The 25836-nt window shown below is 44.0% G+C and overlaps 1 protein-coding gene across 1 annotated transcript in view; it reads left to right on the top strand.

Moving 5' to 3' along the window:
* Positions 1–1749: 1749 nt before the first annotated feature.
* LOC118097274 (uncharacterized) overlaps positions 1750–25836 on the top strand; it is a 148925-nt gene continuing 124838 nt past the window's right edge. Inside the window, exons 1-6 of the mRNA XM_088658187.1 lie at positions 1750–1885; positions 13018–13138; positions 14009–14096; positions 16845–17033; positions 17509–17617; positions 25712–25819. Of these exons, the coding sequence (XP_088514313.1) occupies positions 1750–1885; positions 13018–13138; positions 14009–14096; positions 16845–17033; positions 17509–17617; positions 25712–25819 (751 nt within the window). The remainder of the gene's footprint in view (positions 1886–13017; positions 13139–14008; positions 14097–16844; positions 17034–17508; positions 17618–25711; positions 25820–25836) is intronic.

Here is a 25836-nt window from a genome sequence, read left to right as displayed (position 1 = left end):
CTTTCAATTAGATTCCTGATGGGATCTGACCAGCCTTAAGTTTTGCCTCCTGGCAGAACGGACACATCGGCTTCATTCATCCTGCCCTGTGAATAACGCAGCCTCCAACAAGGCTGTAAATCATTTTAATGAGATCCTCAGATTCAGATATTAGGAACTTCTAATTTATCGCTGATTTAGGATGAAAGGGTGGAGGAATCATTACTGAGCACCTCGGATGGGCAACGTGCAGGCCCTTTTAATGTAACATTGAGAGCCTTTGATAAATCATCTGCCACATAGTATATTTTAAGATTGCCACCCTCCTCTCTCCCTCCCTCCCATCCTTCCCCATCCTTTGGCCTCTACACTACCCACTAAAGGGTCACCTCTTGATTTTCAATCATACTTCCATGTAACTGCTTTGGGGTTTTTGTTTTTAACAATTGAGCGCTATATAAATTGGAAAAAAAGGAAGCAGCTAATTTGTGACTTTTCCCCAACTTGGTCATTGCCACTGCTGCTTTGATGGTTCAAGAGGGTGTTTAAGAACATAAGAAGAGCCTGGCTGCTGGATCTGGCCATTGGTCCATATAGTCCAGCATGCTGTTCCCACAGCAGCTCCCCAAATGCTGCAAGCAGGACCTGAACACAAGCCCACCCTCCCTTCATGCAGTTTCCAGCAACTGGGATTCAGAAGCATATAGCCTCTGACTGTGATGGCAAAGCACATCCATCATAGAATTGTAGAGTTGAATAAACCACGAGGGACACCTAGTCTACCCCCCCCCCCCGCTTTGCCCAATGTGGAGTTCGGACTCAGAACTCTGAAATTAAGAGTCTTATGCCTAATAGTCATCAATAGCTTTCTCCTCCATAAATTTGTCAGATCCTCTTTGGTGGCCATCGGTGCCTGCATTGGGAGACAGTTCCACAGTTTTTCATAGGATGCTTACCGAAGCTTTTGGAAGAACTGGACGAGGAAATGCATATTTATTGCTATGCATAACACTGATGAATGCAGTTGTTTGAACCAACATAAATCAGACCAGTGAGCCGTTGAGCCAAGTGTGGTGTCATCTGACTAGCAACAGGTCTCTAGGGCATGTGCGGGGAACAAGATGTTATCAGGTTACATCTCCCATCATCCCTGACCATTGGCCATGCTAGCTGCCGCTGATGAGAAATAGTGGCCAACGCGGGTGGCGCTGTGGGTTAAACCACTGAGCCTAGGGGTTGCCAAACAGAAGGTTGGTGGTTTGATTCCCCGTGATGGGGTGAGCTCCTGTTGCTCAGTCCCAGCTCCTGCCAACCTAGCAGTTTGAAAGCACGTCACAGTGCAAGTAGATAAATAGGTACTGCTACAGCGGGAAGGTAAATGACATTTCCATGTGCTGCTCTGGTTCACCAGAAGTGGCTTTGTCATGCTGGTCACATGACCTGGAAGCTGTACGCCGGCTCCCTTGGCCAATAAAGCGAGATGAGCGCAGCAACCCCAGAGTTGGTCACGACTGGACCTAATGGTCAGGGGTCCCTTTACCTTTACTTACACCAGGAGGACCATGGGTTTGACATCCCTGCTCTGAACTGTGAACTGTCTAGGTCAGGAAATGTCCTGTGTGTGATCCTTCTCCTCCATTGTTGGACAAATGTCACCCACAGTACAGGGGCGTAACTAGCTGGTCCAGCACCCAGAGCAGTAGGGGCGGGGGGGCACCACAGTGATCCATGCACGGGGGCACTGCAATGATCCGCCCAGGGGGGAGCGCCATGGCAAGCTGCCCATGGAGTCTGCCTGGCAGACGCAAGCCCCACATTGCCATTTCGGGCAGGGCAGGACCCCGAGCCACTGCGTCATTCCCAGGAGAGATGAGTGGCTCACGTGCGCTGCAGGCCAGGCCCCACAGTAAGTGCCGCCCCCTGTGGTGTGCCATTTCTCACCCCCTCAGGGATTATACCCGGGGCCCGCAAGCCCCCACCCCTTCCTACACCCCTGCCACAGTGTGATAAATGCTTGCATCCTGATGCCATTCTTCTTGCTTTAAAACATTTGCCCATAGTGTAATTGTTAAATTTGGGTTCTGGCTCTCTGGCATTCATCTGCTACTGTTTTGGTGATTGATGAACCATATTTTAAGTTCAATCTGCTGTCTATGATGAGAGAGAGAGAGAGAGAGAGAGAGAGAGAGAGAGAGAGAGAGAGAGAGAGAGAGAGAGTATAACAGATGGCTGTTTACTTCAACAGCTTTAGAAATCTCAGAATTCAGAGCTCCTAGTCCTTCCACTGCTAATAAACGGGAATTCCTCATTTCTCCCTTGTCACCTCATTTTCACCTCTCTGCTAGTTTCTGTTTATGCTTACTTTTAATTAATTAATTAATTAATTTACTGCAGTTATATTCCAGGTTAGGCTTAGAGGCAGTTACTGGCTCAAGGTCACCCAGTGAGCTTTATGACACTCTTTGCACTACCCCACACGGGCTCTCTGTGAAGTGGTCCATGGTTCAAGTTAGTCATTTGTGTCAGCGTTCTTATTCTCCCCCCCCCAGTCCTCGGCCATGATCATCCCCATGCAGTTCAGAGGCAGGGTTGTACACAACAAAAGTGAAAGTCCATTGTGTAGACTCGGAAACTACAATTAATCCAGAATGCGGCAGCTAGACTGGTGACTGGGAGCAGCCGCTTAGACCACATAACACCGGTCTTGAAAGACCTGCATTGGCTCCCAGTATGTTTTCGGGCACAGTTCAAAGTGTTGGTGCTGACCTTTAAAGCCCTAAATGGCCTCGGTTCAGTATACCTGAAGGAGCGTCTCCACCTCCATCATTCTGCCCGGACACTGAGGTCCAGCACCGAGGGCCTTCTGGCGGTTCCCTTGTTGCGAGAAGCCAAGTTGCAGGAAACTAGGCAGAGGGCCTTCTCAGTGGTGGCGCCTGCCCTGTGGAACGCCCTCCCAACAGATGTCAAAGAGGAAAACAACTACCAGACTTTTAGAAGTCACCTGAAGGGAGGCTTTTAATGTTTAATAGATTACTGTGTTTTATTATTCTGTTGGAAGCCGCCCAGAGTGGCTGGGGAAACCCAGCCAGATGGGCAGGGTATAAATAAAATTATTATTATTATTATTATTATTATTATTATTATTATTATTATGTAAGTCCCCCTTGGACCATTACCTACACATGCCACCTTATCTTCAAGTGGCTGCACCCTGCTTCCGAAATGTCATTCAAGTTTAGTTATAGACAGGGCTTTTCTTCAGCCAGAACTTGCCAGAACTCAGTTCTGGCCCCTCTCATGTGGGCGCCATTGCCATTATAACACGGGAGGAGTTCATAGCACTTCTTTTTCTAGGAAAATGGCACTGGTCATGGAGAAAATGATTGCATTGTGGTAAACAGTTTCAAGGGTCTTAGGGTAGTTGTGGAGAACCAATTAAGTATTAATAAACGCAATTTGCTCCCAGAAAACCACCTCTCTCTTTCCCTGCCCCCCCTTGCCCATCACACTGGGATGTCTTGAAGGAGATTAGCACACCCACAAACTTTTGCCCTAGATATTGAGAGAATGCTACCCACTTACAGTGCAAATGGTACAGCATGTAACACCCCCATCCATCTCCTCTGCTCGCCACTGGTTATCAAGGCCCAGAGCACTCAAAGAAAACATATAATCTTCACAGGCTTGGGAATACAGCACATGTATTTTATTGGTCTAACCTTGTTGTTGAGAGAGTTCTGTCCATTTAGCTATGAATAATTCAGCCTGAAACAGGGTTTATTGAAGGGTGCTGTCCAAAATGCACTAGTTAAAGCTTTGGCAGTGTTTTCCATTATAAATTCCCTCTATAGAGCAGGTTTTATCACTCCATTACTAAATGGAATGTGGGGGAAAGAATCTCCCTGGGTCAGGATACAGTACACAAAGGCCCTGCAGCTAAGCAAAGCATCTCTGGGTCTTCCGATTTTATGTTGTATCATAAACACCAGTCCCTCTATATTTTTTACAACTTAGCCCCACACATGCTTACTCTGAAGTAGGGATGAGGAAATAGGCATTTTTGTTTTCTCTCACTTTCTCATTTTTCCCCCAATCTTCAGTGCAGCTCTCCATGTTTCCACCTCAGTTTGTGTTGTTTTTTCAAAGTCTTTGTGCAAATTCACCAGTGTTTTAGTGCAAATTTCTCCCAATGTACACATTTTTGTATTCAGCTTTGCCTAATATGCTAATTTTTGCAAAGCGATTTCCCCATGTAAAATAGATTTTTGTAAGTAATTTCCATTGATAGATGCATTCATGTGCACACTTTATTCTAGGATATTCACTTTTGCGCACATTTTTTTGCTTGAGAACTGCATTGCAAAATTCCGAAATGTGTGAATTTCAAAAGCTGGCTGTTCACATCTTGTTTCAAAAAGTGTGAATCAGGTAAGTTTGCCTTTAACTGTGAAATGTATCACATTTCTCCTCCATGCCTGCTCTGAGTAAGAGTTACCATAAGAGCAATCTAATCTCCCCATTGCAGTGGATAATGGTGTGTGTGTGTGTGTGGACTGAACAGAAGTTCCCATCCACTTAGTTCTTTTGGCTGAACCAGCCTCCTGCCAACTGCTGCCAATGGGGTCATGCAATGGAAGGGGCAGGTTCAAACCAGCTCGGGATCCCAGGGAGCTTGAGCCAGTCTCACAGCCATTAGTGTCCAACACTGGGTCTGATACAAACCTGATGGTTGCACCAGCGTCAAGTTAGTGCAAGGATTGCTTGCCCCCCCCCCTGCACTCAAGTTTCCGCCATTGACAAGAACAGCAGGGCAATGAATGCAGTAGTAGCACAGAGTCTGAATTGTGTCCTAAGTTCAGAGGTGCTTACATCCCCCCCCCTCCATTGCTTCTTCCTGAGATCTTAAAGAATGATAGAACTGTAGAATTGGAAGACACACAAAGGGTCCAACACCCACAGTGCAGGAATCACAGATATTATCATAGCTGTTATTAACATTGTCATAACTGGGTTGAGCTCCTTTTTGCGGTCTTTGGCCACTAGTACCAATATGTTGTAGGAAGTGGGAAGGAGGAGGAGGGTAAGAGAGGGTTGGGAGCTGGAGCCTCACCTCAGATTGGGTTTGTTGTTGCTGCTCCCCCTCCTCCCAACTCCTAATTTCATGCCTCTTTCTCCAAGCAGGCTCTCTGGGAAAATGGACTGCTGGTTGCTTTCATGTTATCTCCACACAACAAGAACCCCTTCCTGCTTCTGGTGAATGACTTCCTCCTCCCTCTTCCCACCCACACCTGTGCAGAATAAACCTTAGTGTGATGACAGTCTTACACAAATATAGATACTGTATAGGAAGATATATATCCCCCTGTTCTTCCCACCTCAATCGACTGTTGTACTGTCAGACTTCTGTATCTCTTGATGTTGACTTTCCTTGAACAACAAATTATGGCCTCTTCACCTTATGTCCTTCCAGCTTCCTATAATGAATTCTTACAGCATTACATTGACATAGATTCTTTGCACTGCCTAGCCCCAATTCCTTTGAGTTCTCTTCCAGAAGTTGTGCTCTGATTCACTAAATCTTTAGTGTAATCATCCTGGCAATGCTCTCAAATAGCAGCACCAAACTGAAATCCCTGATTGCCTTGCATTTCATCTCTTTATTTACCCCATGAGCAATGCACAAAACACACTTACTAATCCTCTACTTTTATCCCCTATGTGCCTTTCTATGATACCGTACCCAGCAGAATTTGCAAGGTAATGTCACTTGTTGATGTGGTTTTAAATCAGGCTGTGGGGGCAGAGGGAACACACAAGTGGAAAAGATGCCAATAGGCCATGGGCAGGGCAATGGATCCTGGACATGATGCTTGTGAGTAGCCTATCAAGGATCCAGTAAGAGGTATTTGGCCTTTCCAGCGTCTCTGTTAACAGCATACTAAAGCAGAACTAAAACAATTCCATAGGCTTTCTGAATGTTATTCTTTTTTGGCTGCCGCTCATCCTTATTTTAACCACCACCACCACCACTTATTCAGAACTTCTTGCAGAGATGTTCCCGTATTCATCTTAAATAGCTTTCAGATGCCCTCATTAGTCTTCATGGATGCAACATAATGTAGCCAAATCTGACTGGCTACATACCATTGTGACATTATCCCACTCGTTGCGTAGTCCTTGATCAGAATTAGTCACCCTTGTAATTCATCCAGGAAGGAGGGAATTTCCATCCCACCAAAATTTCTATGTATCTTTGACTCAGAAATTCAGACTAGTGAATATTCAGCACAGTTCAAACTGAGACTCTTTCATCAGAGTCTCCTTCATTAATTGTGCAGCAGTAACAATCATGTATGGTGTATGGTGCTGGAGGAGACTCTTGAGAGTCCCGTGGACTGCAAGAAGATCAAACCTATATATTCTGAAGGAAATCAGCCATGAGTGCTCACTGGAAGGACAGATCCTGAAGCTGAGGCTCCAATACTTTGGCCACCTCATGAGAAGAGAAGACTCCCTGGAAAAGACCCTGATGCTGGGAAAGATGGAGGGCACAAGGAGAAGGGGACGACAAAGGACAAGATGGTTGGACAGGGTTCTTGAAGCTACCAACATGAGTTTGACCAAACTGCGGGAGGCAGTGGAAGACAGGAGTGCCCGGCGTGCTCTGGTCCATGGGGTCACAAAGAGTCAGACACAACTAAATGACTAAACAACAACAACAATCATGTAAGCAACTGATTTTTGCTTAAATTGTTGCACATACAGTGGACCTCGTAAACAAGGATATGTTGATATACTATGTCCTCCAAGCAGCTCAAGGCGGCACACATGATTCTCCCCTTCCATTTTTACCCCACAACAACCCTGTGTGGTGGGTTAAGCTGAGAGGCAGCTGAGAGGCAAGGTCATCCAGTGAGCTCCATGGCTAAATGTGAATTCAAAGCTTTGTCTCCCAGGTCCAGCACTTGAAGCATTAGACCACACTGGCTAAATATATGTTCAACTGACTCTATAATCAGTTAGTGTAACTCTGCAAAAATTGTTGAGGGAAAGGATTAGCATGCACAAAGGGTGTTCAAAATAAAATTAGGGTGTACTATACTTTACTGCTTTTAACCAAGCAAAGGAGAATCTGTAAGGGTTAAGCAAATGACGCAGCTTTCATTTTCCTGGAATAGAGGCTGAGTGTGGATTGCGTGGGCTGGGCTGAAATGTGCTTGCATGTATGCAATAGGTCATGCCACCAGCTCTGATTGCCGTCAGCTTCCACCCCACCATCCTTGTCACCAATGCGAGGCTTGCTTCGGTGGTGAATGGTGCTAAAATAGCATCGGCGCTGTTTGTGCCTGTCCCCAAATGTGTCTGAGGCATCATTGTCAGGGAGATGTCATTATCTTGTCAGATCTGCCTTCTTCCCGAGGTGTTAACATCGCTCTGGAAGGCTAAAATTACAGGGTGCAGCACCAGTCAGAAGCCCGTACAAAAGATGTAAATGACTTCGTCTTGCATCCAAAGGGATTGGCAAGTAGGTTGCTTCTTGTTTTCCCAGGATGGGGGTGGAGAGTTGAAAAAAGGAGAACTGAAACTACATTACTATTGGTAATCCAAAAGTAAGATGCTATAATGATTGGGGTGGAGTGGAGTTTGAAGCCACAGCATTACCTTACATCAGGGGTGGCCACCTCCCAAGAGACTCTGATCTACTCACAGAGTTAAAAACTGGGAGTGATCTACCCCCTTTTGGGGGGTTCAGGTCAAAGCTGTTGAGTTTTTTTAAGGAAGGGAAGCCCTGTTTTGGGGGGGTTTAGGTCAAACTTGTTGAGCTTCTTTTAGAAGGGAGGGAGGCCCATTTTTTTTGTTTAGGGCTTCAGGTCATAGTTCAGCTTTTTTTAGGGAGGAGGAAAATTTTGGGTGAGCTTTTTTTAGGGGTGCCAGTAACCTAGCAGTGATCTACCACAGACATCCAGTGATCTACTGGTAGATCACAATCTACCTGTTGGACGTGCCTGCCTTACATGAATAATAACCTAAAATATAGACAAGGAAGGAAGGAAGGAAGGAAGGAAGGAAGGAAGGAAGGAAGGAAGGAAGGAAGGATTCTTGATAGTTAAGGGAAGAGTTGGATCTTGTGGATATGACAGAACTAGAGTAAAACCTGGCATGTATTGGATCAGGCCTGGCAAAGCCAATCAGGTACAATAAGGCAGAAAAGTATTTGAGAAGTCTGCAGACATTTCAATCTGCATCACTACTTGTTTCAGAACTCAGCTGTCCTGACTGAGTGAGTAAAATGATGCTGTCTGGTTGGCAAATCTGCATCCCCCACCCTATAAAAGCCACAGGTGTTCTCCGACTGCTAGCTAGCTGTTGAGGAGGAGGGGTAGGGAAACTATATCAGTGAATTTGGCTGCCTGCCTCTCTTTAACACTGTGTTGATAAAGATTTAATTGGCAATTCTTGTCTGTAATGTAAGATAATTGCAGATATTCCCAGGAATTGTTTATAGGGTGGAAGGAAACAGATGCATCTGAGATGTATTGGAAGAGTTTAATTAAAGACTTTATCAAAGTGCAACAGATGGCATCCTTGTTAGCTGAGGGGGCAGGTGGCAGAGGCCTTTGGTGGCATCTCAGAGTCTTGAAGGAGGGTGTTCCCTTCCCTGTTGAGCTCATGTGTTCCTTTCAGAAGTCTCTGTTCAGTTGGCACGTGTGTATTTTGTACTCTCCAGAATTTTTCACAGATGAAAATGGGCAGACTTTTGTGTCATTGCAATCAGCCCATTTTCACATCAAGCAGCCAAGTTCCAACCTTTTCTTTATTCTTATTACAGAAGGATCTTATCTCCATGATTGCAAAAGCTGCTTCTGGACAGGGTTTTAATGAACTTGACCATAGCATATCCTCCCACATTGTGGAGATCAAAACAGGGAAACTTCTGTGCATGGCCTACGTGTCATATCTGAGCTAATCAGAGCTGAGGAAGGTACCAGAACAAACATGAAGCCTTTTATAGCCCTTCCTGTCCAATGGGGAACTGGTGTGGCCAGAGCCAGGCCAGAGCCGCAGAATTCTTTCAGCTGAGAAGATGACCCAAGCTGCAGATCTTCTCGTTTACTATATGGGGTCACTATGCAGAGGTTCCCCATTCTAGCCTAGGCACTTGCTGATGCTAAGCATAGAGTCCGCCTGAGTCTGACAGTGCTAAGTCATGACCTGCTAGCCTGTCCTCATCCTTTCTACTTTCTACTTTCTGCTCTCTGATCCTGGTGACTTTTTTGGTCATGACTTGCTCATTGGTTCTGGCCACTGGCCTGGCCTGTGAGCTGCCTCATCTTAGGTTACTTCCTGTGGCCCAGCCTCAGACCCTCCAGCCAAAGAGTGTGTTGCTGTTATACCAGTTTGACTGGTATAATATTGACTACTTGTGTGCCCTTGCAATAGAGGCTGGTCCATTAGGGTGATGTGTTCCACCAAGCTCAGTCAACTCTCAGTCAACTCTCACCTGCCTGCCTACTTACAACAAGTCAGGGCACACTTCAGCCTGTCACTGGCTCTGTTGGTCTCCTTGCTTTCCACCCTACCAGTGTTAATGACCTGCAGCCAGCTATCTGCCCAAACTTTACATTCCATATCAATGGTTCCCAAATTGAGCAGTATTGACCTCTGGGGGGACACTACTTTGGGGGGGGGGTGCCAAGAGGTAAGGGGGAGGCAGAGGAGCCCTGGAGGTGTCAATGACTACTAGACTTTGAAAAGCTGGTATCAAAAGTTTATTGATTTATTGAGCTAATTAAACTAAATAGTTTTAATTTTGAGTAAATATGCAATTAATCATTACTGCTTTAAATTTTATTGTGTTATTATCGTCTTTAGTGGGTGGTGCAAACTCCTATTTGGAATAATGTTTTTATAGGGTAGGGGGCTCCGGGGATGAATATATGGAACCAAGGGAGCAGTGGTCCACAAAAGTTTGGGAATCACTATTCTATAGGCTACTTTAATATATAGGAGTGTAGTCCACCCTTGCCTCTGGCCATCCTACCTAGCTCTCTGCCTCCAGTGCAACTCCAGCAAGCAGGATGTGCCAGGGGGAGCTCACAGGAAGGACATGATGGATGTGCCCACCCTGCCTTAGTCAGAGATACACTGCTTCTGAACATGGAGGTTTATTTGTTGCAGTTGTGGACAATGGACGGCATTTATTAAAATTTTGCTCAGAGTAGGCCCATTGAAATTGATCAACATGGTGACATTAGGCCCATTCATTTCAATAGGTTTACTCCGAGTAAAACTGAGTTGACTACTACCCAATAGCCTTTAGCAGGCCTGAATTCTGTGGCTTTGCCTAATTTAGCAGCTGATCACATTGGGGATTTAAAACAATCCACAGGGCTTTTCACAATTCGGGGCTGCTTTTGAAATGCCCTGCATTTTGCCAATGTCTCAGCTGTGTCTTTTTGAATTCTGGGGTCATCCTTACAATGTTGACCTCTTGGGGGCTGTCATCTTTTTCCGCTGCTCGGTGTTCATTTCACTTCAGGCTCTTTTGGAAAGTGTTTACCCGGGAGAGATTTGGTTACACGTTTGGCTCCAGCAAAGGAAACATCAGTTGCTGGGGCAGCAAGAGAACTTGGCAGTTTTTTTGCATGGGTTTTGGGTTTCTCCCATGCCAGGCAGAGCCAGCTTTCCCTGGATCTGATGGCTGAATTTTGGAGCTGGTTCCTTTGGTTTTCTGCCCTTGCTTTCTTCTCAAGAGGTATGTTTAATTTTTCTTAATGTGTTCATTCTCTCTTTCATCACTGTCACCTAAAGTGCTGCATATGCACCATACAATTAAAGCACACACACCCCAAATCCTGGGAGCTGTAGTATACCCATTGTAAATCTGTAGTTTCCAGCACCCTTAACAAACTACAGGTCCCAGGATGGGGAAGAGTTGAATTTTGCTGTAAATATATGGTGTGCATGTGCAGTCTTTGGTTTTTTTGTTTTAAAGAAAGAAGCTTTGAGGGAACTTTCTGCCCTCCGTTCCTTAAGCCTGGACAAGACCCTGAGTCGAGAATCTTTTACATGGCTTGCTGGCATTTATGGTGGTGAGGTGATTGTTTTAAAAATATAGATTTTTAAAATAATAATAATAATAATAATAATAATAATGCAGAAGAGAAGAGCAGTGCATACTCATTAATCATAAATTTTAAAAATAAGACTTAGCTAAGGGGAACAATGAGTATAGTTTTACATCGTAATTCAAGAAGGAAATAAAAATCACCCATCTTTTGGCAAATTTGTTTTTATTCAATGCATTTTCTCTTGTTCAGTATGTTTAAATAGTGAGATGCTTCTGTTATCCCTGTCCCTTCCTTACATGGTATGGATAAGCCCACCATGTCATAAAAGTTCATCTCCCCCCCCCCAAAAAAAAGCCTGGGAACTGTAGTTTGTTAAGGGTGCTTGCAATTATGACTCAGGGGTTAGAGTTCCCAGGATTCTTTGGGTGGGGTGTGCTTCAAATGCCCTTTAAATGTATGGTGTCCATGTAGCCTTAATTTCTCTACATGCTTAGTAAATTTCTGGCAGTGGGACAATCAGTGCCAGTGGAGCACATTGTTAATCAGTGGAACAATCCTGCCCCTTTTTGCTCTGCTCTCCTCTGTTTGCATGTTTTTTGGGGGGGGGGGAGTCAATTTCCGAAAGAACAATCTGGGCCATGCTGCCGGCATCAAACATCTCCACCATTTGTCGGGAAGCTTGCCTAATAAGTAAATAATGAATACATGTGCTGAGAGTCAAGTCCTCCAAAAGGCATAGCACCAGGCACAGTTACAAAGGGATCTGCGGCAAGACCTTCGTTAGATTGAAACTAATGGGCTCTCACTTTCTGAGCTCTGGAAATGATGTCAGGACGCAGAAAAGAAGCATTTTAGTATCAAGTGCTCACACTAAAATCTTTAGACCTTGGATTCAGGAAGCCCATTTCCTAATACAAACTGTTGATTCGTGAATTCCACCCTTTCAAAAAGGGTGTTTGTTTGTTTCTGTTACAAAGGAGCTTGCAGTATGATTATCTTCATTTTGCCCAAAGGGAAAGGTGATAGAAGTAGAATTGAAGTCTCTCCTGAGCCATATTTCTGGACTCTCAGGTTGTCTTCTGCTCTTCTGTTAGGCAGAGCTGGATTTATGGCCAACACCAGAATCTCTCCTTGATAGCAAGGTTGTGTCCTGGGATGTGATAAACTGCCTTTGGATGTGTGTTGAGTGCCTTTCGAGAAGCCACACTGTGAACCTCCCCATTGCTAGGAATGCTGGTAGATCTCCCAGGCCAAAGGTTTGTCTTCCAGACATTGAGTCGTAACACCGTTCTTCTGACCTTCTGAACTGAGAAGATTGTGGCCCAGACTAAGACCTGGGAGACAAGTGTTCAAATCGCCACTAAGCCATGAAACTCACTGGGTGACCTTGGGCTGGTCACTGCCTGACACCCTAAACTATTACACAAGGTTGTTGTGGGGATTAAATGAGGAGAGTGAGAACCATGTACACCACATTGAGCTCCTTGAAGAAAAATAGGGGCAATTTATTTATTGCATTTATATCCTTCCTTTCCTCCATCATGAAACCCGAGACATGTGAGAGCCAATGGGGTGTAGTGGTTATAATGTTGTACTAGGATCTGGGAGACCAGGGTTCGAATGCTCACTAGGTCATGTAGCTCACTGGGTGACTTTGGGTCAGTCACTCACTCTCAGCTTAACCAACCTCACTGGGTTGTTGGGAGGATAAAATGGGGAGGAGAAGAATGATGTAAACCACCTTGAGATCTTTGGAGGAAAGGTGGATTATAAAAGCCATAGACAGACAGGCAGAAAGATGTGGTCCCCAGTTGCTCTCCAATCCAGGTACTGATCCAGACCTGCTTAGCTTTAGCAATGTGGTGGCCTCACATGCCTTCAGACCATTTCTGTTGGGAAGCTAGATCTAGAATCCTGGCTCTGCTGTGTTTGCCATCTCCAGGGACCATTTTCTTCTTTCTTGCAGGAGCTCTCTCTCTTTCCATGAGCAATGAAGATATAATCTGTAAGAGTCGGTGCCTCATTAACTGCTCAAAAGGATACTACCACACCTCTGGAAACTGCCTCGAGTGCCCTGTTGGATTCTTGTAAGGGAGCACCTTAGGCCAATGATTTTGTTTTGGGGGGGCAGGGTGTGTGTGTGTGTGTGTGTGTGTCTGTGTCTGTGTGTGTGTGTGTTGCACTATGAAACTAGAAATGCATAAAGGGATCCCAGAGGAGCTTCTGTTTGTTTCTCTGCTCAGAAGAGGCTAGTAGGGAGGTGGCACTTTACAGAGGTTTGCAGGCAAAAAGGAATAGGAAGTAGGGCTCTGCCCCAAGGCCCATACAAACTACAATTCATTATAGGGGAATCCATAAAGGGAGGGGGGGAGGGAACAGAGGAGAAGCAGGATAGTAAGGGACAATATTTCCGAATTGGGTGAAGGGTGGATTTAGAATGGGATGAAAGTATTAGAAAGAAGGACCTTGGAAGATTTTGCAGATCATAGGGATGGAGGAGAAATTTGATATTGTATGCCTTTAAAGCCAAATATATCAAATCCACACTGTCTGAAACAATATGTGACCCAGAACACAGCTATCCTTTGAAATTCTCACTTACCTAAATTTCCTGCTGCAGTTCTGCAACCAGTGTTTGCCAAAATGCACATGCACAGTTAAAGCATGCATAAAAATGTATGTATCAGTGAAAGTAACATAAAAAATACATTATATCAGGGGAAATGGCTTGCAAAAATGTGTACTTTAGTTAAAACTACCTACTGAGCCTAGAAAGCTACTTTCCTGTGGGTGAACTGGAAGAAAACCATCACTTGGAGTCCCACTATAGGGTGATAGTATGAGAGTCAGCCTATTAGGTCTAATTGAGGTTCAGCGGAGGCTTGGCCCTTGCTGTGGGAACCTCACAAGGAGCCAAAGGTCAGTTTGACTCAAACCTTTGTTGCTTTGCTTTGCAGCTGCCCAGGAGGTCAGATAGCTCCACGCTTATGCCCCATAGGAACCTATAATCAACTTACAGCTCAGGAGGATATTGCATCCTGCCAGGTAAATGAAACGGGACGGGAAAGGGGAGAGTATGGAGAGAGTCGGCAGCTAAAATGGGATTTCTGTTCATACTCAGAGGCTACTCAATTGCTGGATCTTTCTTGTTTCTTCAAATAACAAGGCAGGGAGCCCCACCCACCATGGGCGTAGCCAGGCTTTATTTTAGGGGGGCAGAACTGAGTTATCTGTGACACATTTGGTCAGTTAAGTATTTTTTTAAAACTTGATTTAGGGGGAGACAGGTGCCCCTCTGCACCCCCCCCGGCTATGCCCATGCCACCCAAACAGACCATCAGCAGGGCAGCTGATTTTTGAAATAAAATTTAAGAGCTGCAATCTCTCTCTCTTTTGCTCAATCTCTCTCCCCCCCCCCACTTTGTGTATTGAGGAGCCTGCAGTGTACCCAGGAGCAGAGCGGGAGACGCATCTCATGCAGTTTATCATGGGTTGGGGGGCAGGTAGAGCACAAAGTAGCTGGGAAAGTGCTCTACTGATTATTGCAGCTAACATGAGGGAGCAACTATGTGAAGTGGCGGTGCGGAAGGGCCTAGACATTCCTGGAATGAGGCTCTATAGATCGTCAGGGCCAACTTCAAAGCATATAGAGCCAGCTGGAGGCTGTTGCAAACTCGGGGGCCGGTAAAGCAGGCTCCTGTCCAGATCCGTCCTTACCTCCCATCTAAATGTATTTGGCATAGAATATAGCGGTCTCTAGGGACGTGGGTGGCGCTGTGCATTAAACCACAGAGCCTAGGGCTTGCTGATCAGAAGGTTGGTGGTTCGAATCCCTGTTGCTCGGTCCCAGCTCCTGCCAACCTAGCAGTTCGAAAGCACCTCAAAGTGCAGGTAGATCAATAGGTACCGCTCTGGCTGGAAGGTAAACGGCGTTTCCGTGTGCTGCTCTGGTTCGCCAGAAGCGGCTTTGTCATGCTGGGCTGGCCACATGACCTGGAAGCTGTACGCTGGCTCCCTCGGCCAATAACGTGAGATGAGCACCGCAACCCCAGAGTCAGTCATGACTGGGCCTAATGGTCAGGGGTCCCTTTACCTTTACCTTTATAGCGGTCTCTAAGTTAAAAAATGCAACTTTCGTCATACGGGTATCAAAATCCCCACCATTAGATGTTATGAATTACAATAATATGTTCAGTTGTTCTCCCTCTTCCAGGCAAAACATGGGGCGTGTTCCCAGATCCTGTAATTAACACACCTCTGCAGTGCTATTTAAGAGAAATTACTCTTTCATCAGCTGCTCGTAACTGATGTGAGCCCAAAAGAATATTGTGGGATCATTTCTGATGTGTTTGGGTTGTTTCTTAACATCTTGGGCATTGCAAAATGTGAGCACCAGTTCTTCTGCTTTTGACTTTCTTTCTTTCCCTCTTAAATATTCCTGGTGCCAAGGAAGCTCCCACACCCCTGCTTCCATCTTCTGCCAGAATAAAATAACAAGAGTTCATGGAGTTTATCCTTCTCTCTAATGCAGAGTATATTTCAACAGAGTGCATTCTATAACACCAGCGCTACCCGTGAAAAATCCCACCTCTGCATTATGACATGTCAATAACCATCAAGACACGGAAAGGCTAACTGGGGTTCCATTTATTCATCTTTATCCTGTTTCCAGGCAGGTGGGGGGGGGAGTCAGTCCTTTTGGTTTCCTGGTCCAGAGTTGTTTAGGTTCTATATGTAAATAACTTGACCTTAAAACTGGCTTGGTGGCCAGTGCAGATCCCTTAGCATTGGTGTGATAATGTGCCCACTGCTCACAATCCAGCCCACAATATGCAGCACCAACTGAAGCCCCTGGACCAGCCACAAGGGGAGGTCCACATACTGTGCATTGCAGTAGTCTAAACATGAGCTTACCAGTGTATGAGTTACAGTGGCCTAGTTATCCTTGTCCAGGAATAGCACGATTGATGCGCTAGCTGAAGTGGTGCTAATGGCTTTGCCCTTGGAGGTCACCTGAGTCCACCACACATGAGTTGGATCTTGCCAAAAGATCTGGTACATGAAGCAAGAAGAGATCATGAAATGGAAGCAAAAATGTTGGTGTTATAAAGGGCAAATGCTTGTTCATGAGTTGTATCACACATACCCAGACATTTGGCTGATCTTGGTTCCAGTAATGGCAAATTTGGAATGCAGCATTTCTGTGACTCTTCTGGGGGCTCCATTCCACTTAATAGTGCACCTCTTTGGCAGAATTGACAGGAAGACTCCGAGATCAAGCAAGTGAAAGAATGGAGGAAGATTGGAGAAATTTTAAATTATATCTAGGGAATTATTTCTCAGAGTTGAAAGTCTGAACATCTAGGGAAATATAGAAGTTAAGGCAATAGGGAGAAAAGAGGAGATCATAATGTAGAAAAATTGATATACAAATATAAGGATGGGATTAAGAAGAATTAAAGAAATTATAGGATGATGAAAAAGTAATGAAATAGAAACTGTTACAGATGTATGTAAAATGAAAATCAGATAGAGGGGAGCTGGGGAAGCCAAACAGACAATGATTTGAAAAGTTGATAAAAGATGAAATGTGTGTTTTTTGTTTGTATTGATGCAGTTTTGTATTGATGTATGTATTTGTATTTTTTGGTTTTTTTAAATTATTATTGATGTTTTTGATGTTTTGTTGAGTAATTTAGGTATGTTTTTATGTTATAAAATGTTCAATAAAAATATTTTCAAAAAATAATAATAGTGCCCCTCTTAATGGTTCATTCATAACTTCCTTGGCAGGCCTGCCCAGATGGTTACATCAGCTTGGACACCCGAGCTGGGTGTCAGGTATGTCCAGATGGCTACTGGTGTGATCCACAGATGGGTCTACAGAGAAAGTGCATCCCTGGTCAGCATTCACCTGCTGGAGAGATGGAGTGTCAGGAATGCCCCAAAGGATATGTCTGCCCCAATGGACAGGAGATACAGGTATAGAGTATCACACCTAATGCTAGCTGAGCTCCTAATTGGTGTTCATCTTTTAGATGAGAAGGATAGGATGTGTCCTTCTTATGTTGATATAGTATAAGCAGTTTTAGTTAATAATACTTTCTAATATTTTGATGCATTTTTACTTGATATTATATCTTCCTTCCTTCCTTCCTTCCTTCCTTCCTTCCTTCCTTCCTTCCTTCCTTCCTTCCTTCCTTCCTTCCTTTCTTTCTACTTGTATGGTGCTTTGAGAAAAAAAAAGTAGTGACAAATAAGTAATCATACATACATACATACAGTACATACATACATACTGTACACATAATTTTTTTTAATCTCCCACTTAACTCTGTTTTTGGTTGCAAATTTATTTTGTTTGTGTGTTAAGGATCATGTGGGCTTTAGTTGTTTGCATAGTTTTGTATTGGGGAAAGGCATCCTCATAAACTTGTTCTCTGTTTTCTCTCTTCAGCGTTGCCCAGGTGGCCACGAGCCCAGCCCCAGCCATACCTTTTGCAGAGCCTGTTTCCCTGGCTTTTTCTCTACGGAAGGAAGTCCAGAGTGCCAGCCTTGTCCAACAGGTAGGCTGTTCTTCCGAGCCACCTTGGATGCAAAACACAGACAGGCCCTGGATCAATAGTAACTCTGCTTTTGCTTCCAAACCCTTGAAATAGTTCTGATTAAAGCAGTGGCTCAGTGACAGTCTGGGGGCAGTAGAGTCGTGAAGGTATTTCAGCAGCAATTAGGTTTCATTTGCTCCATGTTGATCCCAGGAGAGCAAGACAATACTGTGTGACAAAGAGGTAATCTTCCCTTCATAGTAAAAAGTGCAGTGATATGAGATAAAAGCCCTTATATCATTGACTGGAAAGGAGGCCACACACACAATATTTGGGCAAGTTTCTGCTTTGGTCTACCGGTATGGGTTAACGCAATAAATGCTATTCAATATTTAGACAGGCTGAATCAGCCAGAGATGCTAAAGTCCCTGGTTGTTTTTCTGTGACTGGTGCTTCTCATATTCTGCCAAAGACTCAGAGAAAGTGATTTCTCGCAACCCAGAGAGAGGGAGACGTGAGGCTTAGGGAAAAACTGAGGACTTGAGCATATTAAAAAGTGCATGTAAATACACCCTGGTTATACATGCCATAATCATTAATATCTTTGTGTGCTCTGATCTGGGGCTCCCGATTTTGGCACAATTAATCCACTTTGCAATTAAAAAGAAATGAAGCTTCATTTTCCCAGTCAGCTCCTGATGTCCATCTCAGGAGTTACCCAGTAAAATAGCTTTGAGTTTCTTAACGGTGTAAGGAATAACTGTTTTGGGGAAAATGTGTTTGTGTCTGTTTCACATCTCTCTGTGTGTCTTCAGCAGATGCCGAAGTGGAATTCTGTGTGACTTCAACTTATTGATTTGTAATAACCTCAGCTTGGGAGAATCTGTGGGTCAGGCCAGCCCACCTGAATGGGGGAGGGCTTGCCTGAATGACTTTCATGTCCTTTACAGCCATACATTTCTATGACTTGAAGCAACTTGGCAGGCTCAAGTTTTTAAGTCTTCAGGAAAGCTGAAAGTAAAGCCTGGTAGATTAGATGTGCCCCACCAGTAAATAAGTGAATTCTCAATTGTCCTCCATAAGCCATTTAAAGAGCTCCTTGCTCTTAACTACTGCACACCTCCCCCTGCTTGATATTCCAGAGACGTCTTGATAATCCCGTCCTCAGGATATCACTAGCCTGTCATTGTGGGAATGATCGGGGTGTTGCAAATTCATCACTGTGACATTAGCGCTGAACCAAATATGACAGGAGGATGGGCAGAGGGGAGATCAGACCTTTGTTTTTAAAAGCAACAATTGCCTTTGAGAATCATGAAAGTGTAGAATGTTATTAGAGATGATTAATTGGCTGAAATGGCTCAGAAAATTACAAAGAAAGACAAGCAACCAGAATTAGAGGTTGCTTCCCACTGCACACTGTCTCTCAGCATAAAATCGGGCTGGAAGGGAATCAAATATCTGAGATAATTCATGCTGGAAATTTATTTCCCTCTGGAGATGGGAGAAGAGCTATCTGTGAAAATCACCAAAGCACTTTTTATGGGGAGAAGATGGGAAGCAAATGCATGTGGCTTACCTTTGTGAGGTTTTTTAAATATATATATATACATACATATATACTATGAAATTAATATTACATTAAGGCTGCATTCTTCTCCAATGCACCCATAGGCAAGGCTTTCTCTGCCAAATTATATGAAAGCACTTGCAAACAGGCTGGTAGTGTGATCTGAACAACTACCCCAAATCAAAGGTGTTTTCTTTTTTTTGCAAATTGTATGAACTTGAACCCATAAATGCACAGCAGAGATAACTGCAAGGCTTCAGTGCTGCTTGCTTCCCAGGCAAATTAGGAATGGTTGGTGGCATGTAAAGGCACTTCAGGCATCACCAGTGGCTTTTTATTTTTATTTTTACTCTCATCAAGGTGGGTTGATGAAACACTTTCTAGCTTCTGCCGGTTTCTCTTTTTATCCCATTCTAAATTATCTGTCTCTAGTATGAAATAATAAATGTGAAGCTATAAAAGCACCAGCCTTGGGAATTCTGGCTTGGCAAGGAAGAAAGGGCTCAGCATACATGCACAGCGAAGACCAGGGTCACAAGTCCTACAATATCAGGGCTGGTCTCCCACACAGGAATAGGGTGGTAGGAGAAGGCTGTAAGGTAGGTACCTGCATTCCAGGGAGGTAGTGGGAAAGTGGAAATTAAGACAAGGAAAAATACAGGGTGTCAATCAATGGTGAGGATTCTCCAGCCCATGGACCTAGTAAAGCCCACTAGGCCTCCCTATCTGACTCGTGAGACCATTTTAGCCAAGTCATGGCCACATCTGTCATCATTTATGACACTGAGTTTAGAGCAGATAAAGGTCTGCCTGGGCCACAAAGATATTTGCAGGCACCACCAATCAGCGGATGGGACCCCTGGCATGGTGATTTGCAAGCACCAAGAATCAACTGATCATTGGGACTTTGCTAGCACTGTGCTTTGCAAGCCCTGATGATCGGCTGACCATTGAGGTTTCTGTGCACAGTGCTATGCTAACAATCAGCTGATTTGCACTGATATAAAAACATTCTGTTTTAAATGCGTAGCTTAAAACTTAGCTTTCTTTCAAAAATACACCTTTGGACATATTATATTGTGCATTTTGTGAGCCAAGAATTGTGTCGGGCAGATAGCTATGTTCCATTCCTCATGCTAAGTCCAAGAGGGGCTGATCAGGTCAATTTGCTTTGAAATTTGTGGAGATCAAATTTCTTAAGCATCCCTGGTCACAATACCTCAGGCTAGCTTTCAGCACCGGACAGCTCCTTAATGAAAGCAGCTAAAGCTTCACGGAACTGTTTGCTTCGTGGCCTTCCAGGCCCAAAGTTCTCCTGGGGAGTTTCAGGCTCTCCCCTTCTTCGCGACTTGTTGCTCCATTGGAAGCCAAAGTATTTAATGAGCACATCCAGGTACCTCCCAGTGTGCCACTGTAGTCAGTAACTTGATTCTGATCTCTGTAATGAGAATCCTCCTAATTAAATAATGAAGTGTTCCTGTATTCTGGCTGCCTTGATGTCGACTGATAAAAGGCAAAATGGAATGATTGATGTTTCATGAAAAGCCTTGGTGGTTCACTTCCAGCAGTAGTCTGTAATTCACTGTTATGGAAATCAGATAACATTGGGTCTTGGGTTTCCAGGCTTTCGGCTTCTGGTATTAGTGTCAATGAATAGAGAGCAGCCTGCTCCCGGGAGCATTCATTGTGCAAAATATGGAGCTAGGAGTACGTGTGCTGGCACCAAAGCTGCTTCTTCTTTGGCAATCACTTGTAGCCGAGTAAGATTGTCTTCCATAAACACTGTTTTAACAATGAGTCCGTAAGTGACTGTGGAGGCCAATTCTGGATCCACACGTCCTTCCACAGTGGGGACATTGGTTTCCAGGTGGGAGTTGATCACAGTGTGGATTTGCCAAGCATGCCTTCCTCTTAGCATGTTTCTCCCTTGCATCCTGAGTTTGAGTGTCTTCAAAGCCCATGACACCTTTAGTAAAGGCTGTTCTCCAACTGGAGCACTCACAGGCCAGTGTTTCCCAGTTGTCAGTGTTTATACTACATTTTTAAAGATTTGCCTTGAGACAGTCTTTAAACCTCTTTTGTTGACCACCAGCATTACGCTTTCCATTTTTAAGTTCGGAATAGAGTAGTTGCTTTGGAAGATGATCATCAGGCATCCACACAACATGACCACTCCAACGAAGTTGATGTTGAAGAATCATTGCTTCAACACTGGTGATCTTTGCTTCGTCCAGTACATTGATATTAGCTTGCCTGTGTAAAACTTTTTGGAGACACCGTTGATGGAATCTTTCGAGGAGCTGGAGATGGCGTTTATAAGTGGTCCATGTTTCACAAGCACATAGTAAGGTTGGTAGTACAATAGCTTTGTAAACAAGCGTTTTGGTTTCTCTGTGAATGTCCCGGTCCTCAAACACTCTCCATTTCAACTGGGAGAAAGCAGCACTCACAGAGCTCAGGCGATGCTGGATTTCGGCATCAATGTTGGCCCTTGTGGAAAGATAACTGCCTAGGTAGGAGAAGTGATCAACATTTTCCAATGTTACACCACTGAGTTGGATTTGTGGTGCTTCAGAGGGGTTGTTTTGTACTTGTTGGTGCAGCACTTTGGTTTTTTTGGATGTTGAGTGATAGGCCAAGCTTTTCGTAAGCTTCTGCAAAGATATTTAGGATGGTTTGGAGGTCATCCTCTGAGCGTGCGCACACTACGTTGTCATCAGCATACTGAAGCTCTATGTTGGAAGTTACGGTAACCTTATTCTTTGCTTTCAACCTGCTCAGATTGAAGAGCTTTTCATCTGTTCAATATATTATTTCTACTCTGGTGAGGAGTTTCCCTTGGACAAAGTGTAGGATCATGGCAATGAAAATAATGAATCGAGTTGGGGCAATAACACAACCCTGTTTAACACCTGATCCCTCTGTGAACGGTTCACTTTGAGGGCCATTGTTATCTGCGATTATTGCTGTCATATTATCATGGAGGAGCCGAATGATGTTTACAAATTTATCTGGGCAGCCAATTTTCAGAAGGACTATCCACAGGGCATTACGATTTACAGCAGTCTCTGGAGGTTGGTACAGAATATTGTCATTTCAGACCGGTTCTGGCAGAACAAGACACAAAGTCTTCGTCTACAAAAATTGGCCACTTTTGACATAATGAAACATTTGCAAACCATCTTTTCTTAATATTAGCAACAAAGCCTAGAAAAGGCTTATAAAACTCACAAAGATATATATGAGCGGAGTGAGACTTTGTGCTGATCATGACCTGCCTTGCCCCACCCTCCAGCCCTAGGAGCCTTCAGAACAGAACTGCTGCCATGGCCATTATGTGTTTGTGTCTTTTGATGAACTGAGTGGAAGATTATGAGTCGTAGGAACCCTGTGAAAAGCAAAATTTCTACAGGGGCAGCTTCCCCCATCACAGTGAAGAGGGAAATGGATCTGCACCTTGCTCTACACAGGAAGCCTTTAAGAGGGATGGGAGGCACCATGGTTCAGTCACAGAACGTGGGCTTTGCATAGAGCATGCCTTTCCCTTGACCTTCACAATAGGCAGCTTTGTTCCTGTTGGTGGCCTCAATAGGCACTAGTGCTGCAGCACAGAAAATGGGCTACTGAGAGAAGCAGAAATTAACAAAGCTGTTCATCCCTACTTTGAAAACAACATCTCCCTGGATGTTAATTCCAAATTAATTCTGATTTCACTTTGAACGTTGCAAAGCAACATGATTTTCATCTACTTTGCTGAGGGAAGGTGGAGGTATTGACGCTTTGCAAGAGTGACTGCCGCCGTGACCTGATATCTCCTCACTCCATCATCTCCTGCTTGAAGCAGTATCACTAGGGAGAAGAGCAGGGAGGAGAGGACTTGACCTCTGATATCACTTGGTTTCCTGCTGCTCTGCAGACTGTGGGTGTGCATTTTATTGGTGTTCAGGGGAGTGTGGTGCCATTCTTTATCTTAAATAAATCTGGCATCTCATGCTCATTAGCTCAAGAAAGAAAGAGAGAGAGAGAGAGAGAGAGAGAGAGAGAGAGAGAGAGAGAGAGAGAGAAAGGAAAGAAAGAAAGAAAGAAAGAAAGAAAGAAAGAAAGAAAGAAAGAAAGAAAGAAAGAAAGAAACTTTTAAATGTTGTCAGAGAACTAAGGAGAATGGAATAGTGCATCTAGCCAGCCAACCATTTCCCACAGGTCCTGAGCCATTCCTATTAACATAGACACCATCTTGCCCCTTCGCTGATTTCACCAGCTGCAGTTAAATCATGCAGGTGCTACAAGAACGCATCCCTTGTCCACCACATCACATCACATCCTGTCACTTTGGTTTTTTCCTTCAGGATATTCCTGTCCTCATGCTGGCACCATTCAGCCCCTCCCCTGTCCTCCTGGCTCTTGGGGCCCAACTCCCAGGCAGACTGAGAGTCCAAAGTGTAATGGAAGTTCCTGCTCTGCAGATGGCCTGGGTGAGGTGCATCAGGCCCAGGAATCCGCTCGCTCTGCTGGAGCCCTCCAGTGCCAGCTCTGCCCTTCAGGTGATTCTTGGTTTTTTTGCATTATACTGATTTGTTTATCCGCACAGTACTTGGGGGAGCCAGTGAACAGGCTTCATTTGATGCCATGTGGACAGTGGAATTCAGGTCAGTGTTCAGTGTCTGAAGGAATGCACAGGAACTAGAAGTGAGTCAGGTTTCATGGTTCAAAGGAAGGCCTGCTTTGTCGCTACACCTGGATTACGGAACTCCCTGCTTCAAGAATGGACCCTTTCTGTTGGCTTTTCACTCCCTTCTGCAGACATGCTTATTCCAACAGGCCTTGAATCTGTTTGGCAAATTTTGCTTTGGAATTTCGTCTGCTGCTCTGCCTGCTTTTAGCAATTTGCTTTGGCTTCTTAATTACTATTTTTGTTATCAACATTTTGCAATCAAAAAGCAGAGTTGTGACTAGCGATATCCTCATTACGGTCAATATTATAATAAATATAGCCAAGTATTTATCTGTAAGCCACCTTGAGTCCTGTCAGAGGAAAAAGGCAGGACATAAATAAATATAATTATAATAATAATAGTAATTAACACAGCTTTTTTAAAAAGTTTGTTGTAATGTGTCTTTTAAAAATTGTTTAGATATTGGGGGTTTGCAGTTTATATTGTTAGCTTCTGGGTGCATCACACCCAAATATAGTTCTTAACTGGCTTCCACAAGCATGTGCCCCTTTAGATAGCAGGTGGGGAGATTGTTTGAATGAATGATTTCCAAAGGGTAGATAGATATTTCCCTATGGCAGAACATCCGCATGTGTGCTGCCTCACTTGCAGATTGATGTGGTAAAGTCCAAGTATGAGGTTTCCTGATTGTGAATAGACTCTGTGTGAGGTCTACTGGGGAGGTGACTCTCACCTGAAGTCATTATCAGTGGGCCTGCTATTGGAGGGGCCTGTAGACTGGGTCCCAAGAGGTGCAATGGTTCTCTCTGAATGCCAGCTACTGGGGAACCCAAGTGAGGCTAGTGCTGTTGCACCCAGATCCTGCCTGCAGGCTTCCCAGAAGAGGCATCTCATCAGTCACTGTGAGAACAGGGTGCTGGACTAGAGTTGGCCATTGGGCTTGATCTAGCAGCCAAGTTCTACTTATTTTCTTCTCTCATCCTGCAGGCCACTTCTTTTTTAAAAAAATTGTTATTTAGTCGTTTAGTCGTGTCCGACTCTTCGTGACCCCATGGACCAGAGCACGCCATTAATTAAATTATTAATTAAATTATTAATTATTAATTAAGTTACTATTAAATAAATAATTTTTAAAATAATTTTTATTAATTTTACAAATTAATTAATTAATTTTACAAATTAATTTTACAAAAAGAAAAAACACAACACTTTAACACAACAAATACAAACAAAAATAACAAAAGAAAACATTATAAAAATAACAATAAAAAACACAAAAATCAAAATACCATAATCCTTTTCCCTTAATATTGTAAGAGGGGACTTCCTCAAGTTCCCTCTATCTGCGGTTCATTTCTCATTCATCTTTAGCAATTTCCGATTCATTGTTTTAAACTCTTTGCGATTTTAGTTCTCTCATACATCAATTTACTTAACATAATACTTAAACCCGCAGTTTCTATAAACTTCTAAATTTAATCTTCATATACAATTTTACCATGTTTTTTAAAATAAACTTTAAAATCTTTCCACTCTTCTTCAGTCGCTTCTTCTCCCCGGTCGTGTATTCTCCCGGTCATCTCAGCCAGTTCCATGTACTCCATCATTTTCATTTGCCAATCATCCACTGTTGGTAATTCTTGGGTCTTCCAGTTCTTAGCTAATAATACTCTTGCCGCCGTTGTAGCATACATAAAGAAATTAACATTTTTCTTAGGAATCTCTTTTCCAACTGCACCCAATAGAAAGGATTCTGGTTTCTTAATAAATGTGTTTTTCAACACTCTTTAGTTCATTATAAATCTCCCATAAATCCCTTACTAGTGGGCAAGTCCACCACATATGGTAAAAGGATCCTTCCTCTTCTTGCAGGCCACTTCTGTGCTGATGATCTCATGACAGCTCCGTGCCCCGCAGGAAGCTTTGAGCCCAAGGAACGTTTCCCGAGGCCCAGCGATGGCTCCTCTTCGTACTTTTCAGGTTCGTGCCTTATATTA

Source organism: Zootoca vivipara, chromosome 14 (genome assembly GCF_965207765.1).
Source record: "Zootoca vivipara chromosome 14, rZooViv2.hap1.1, whole genome shotgun sequence".
NCBI classification, from domain to species: domain Eukaryota; kingdom Metazoa; phylum Chordata; class Lepidosauria; order Squamata; family Lacertidae; genus Zootoca; species Zootoca vivipara.
Note: the sequence above shows the minus strand (reverse complement) of the source record. Positions and strands in the feature narration are given on the sequence as shown.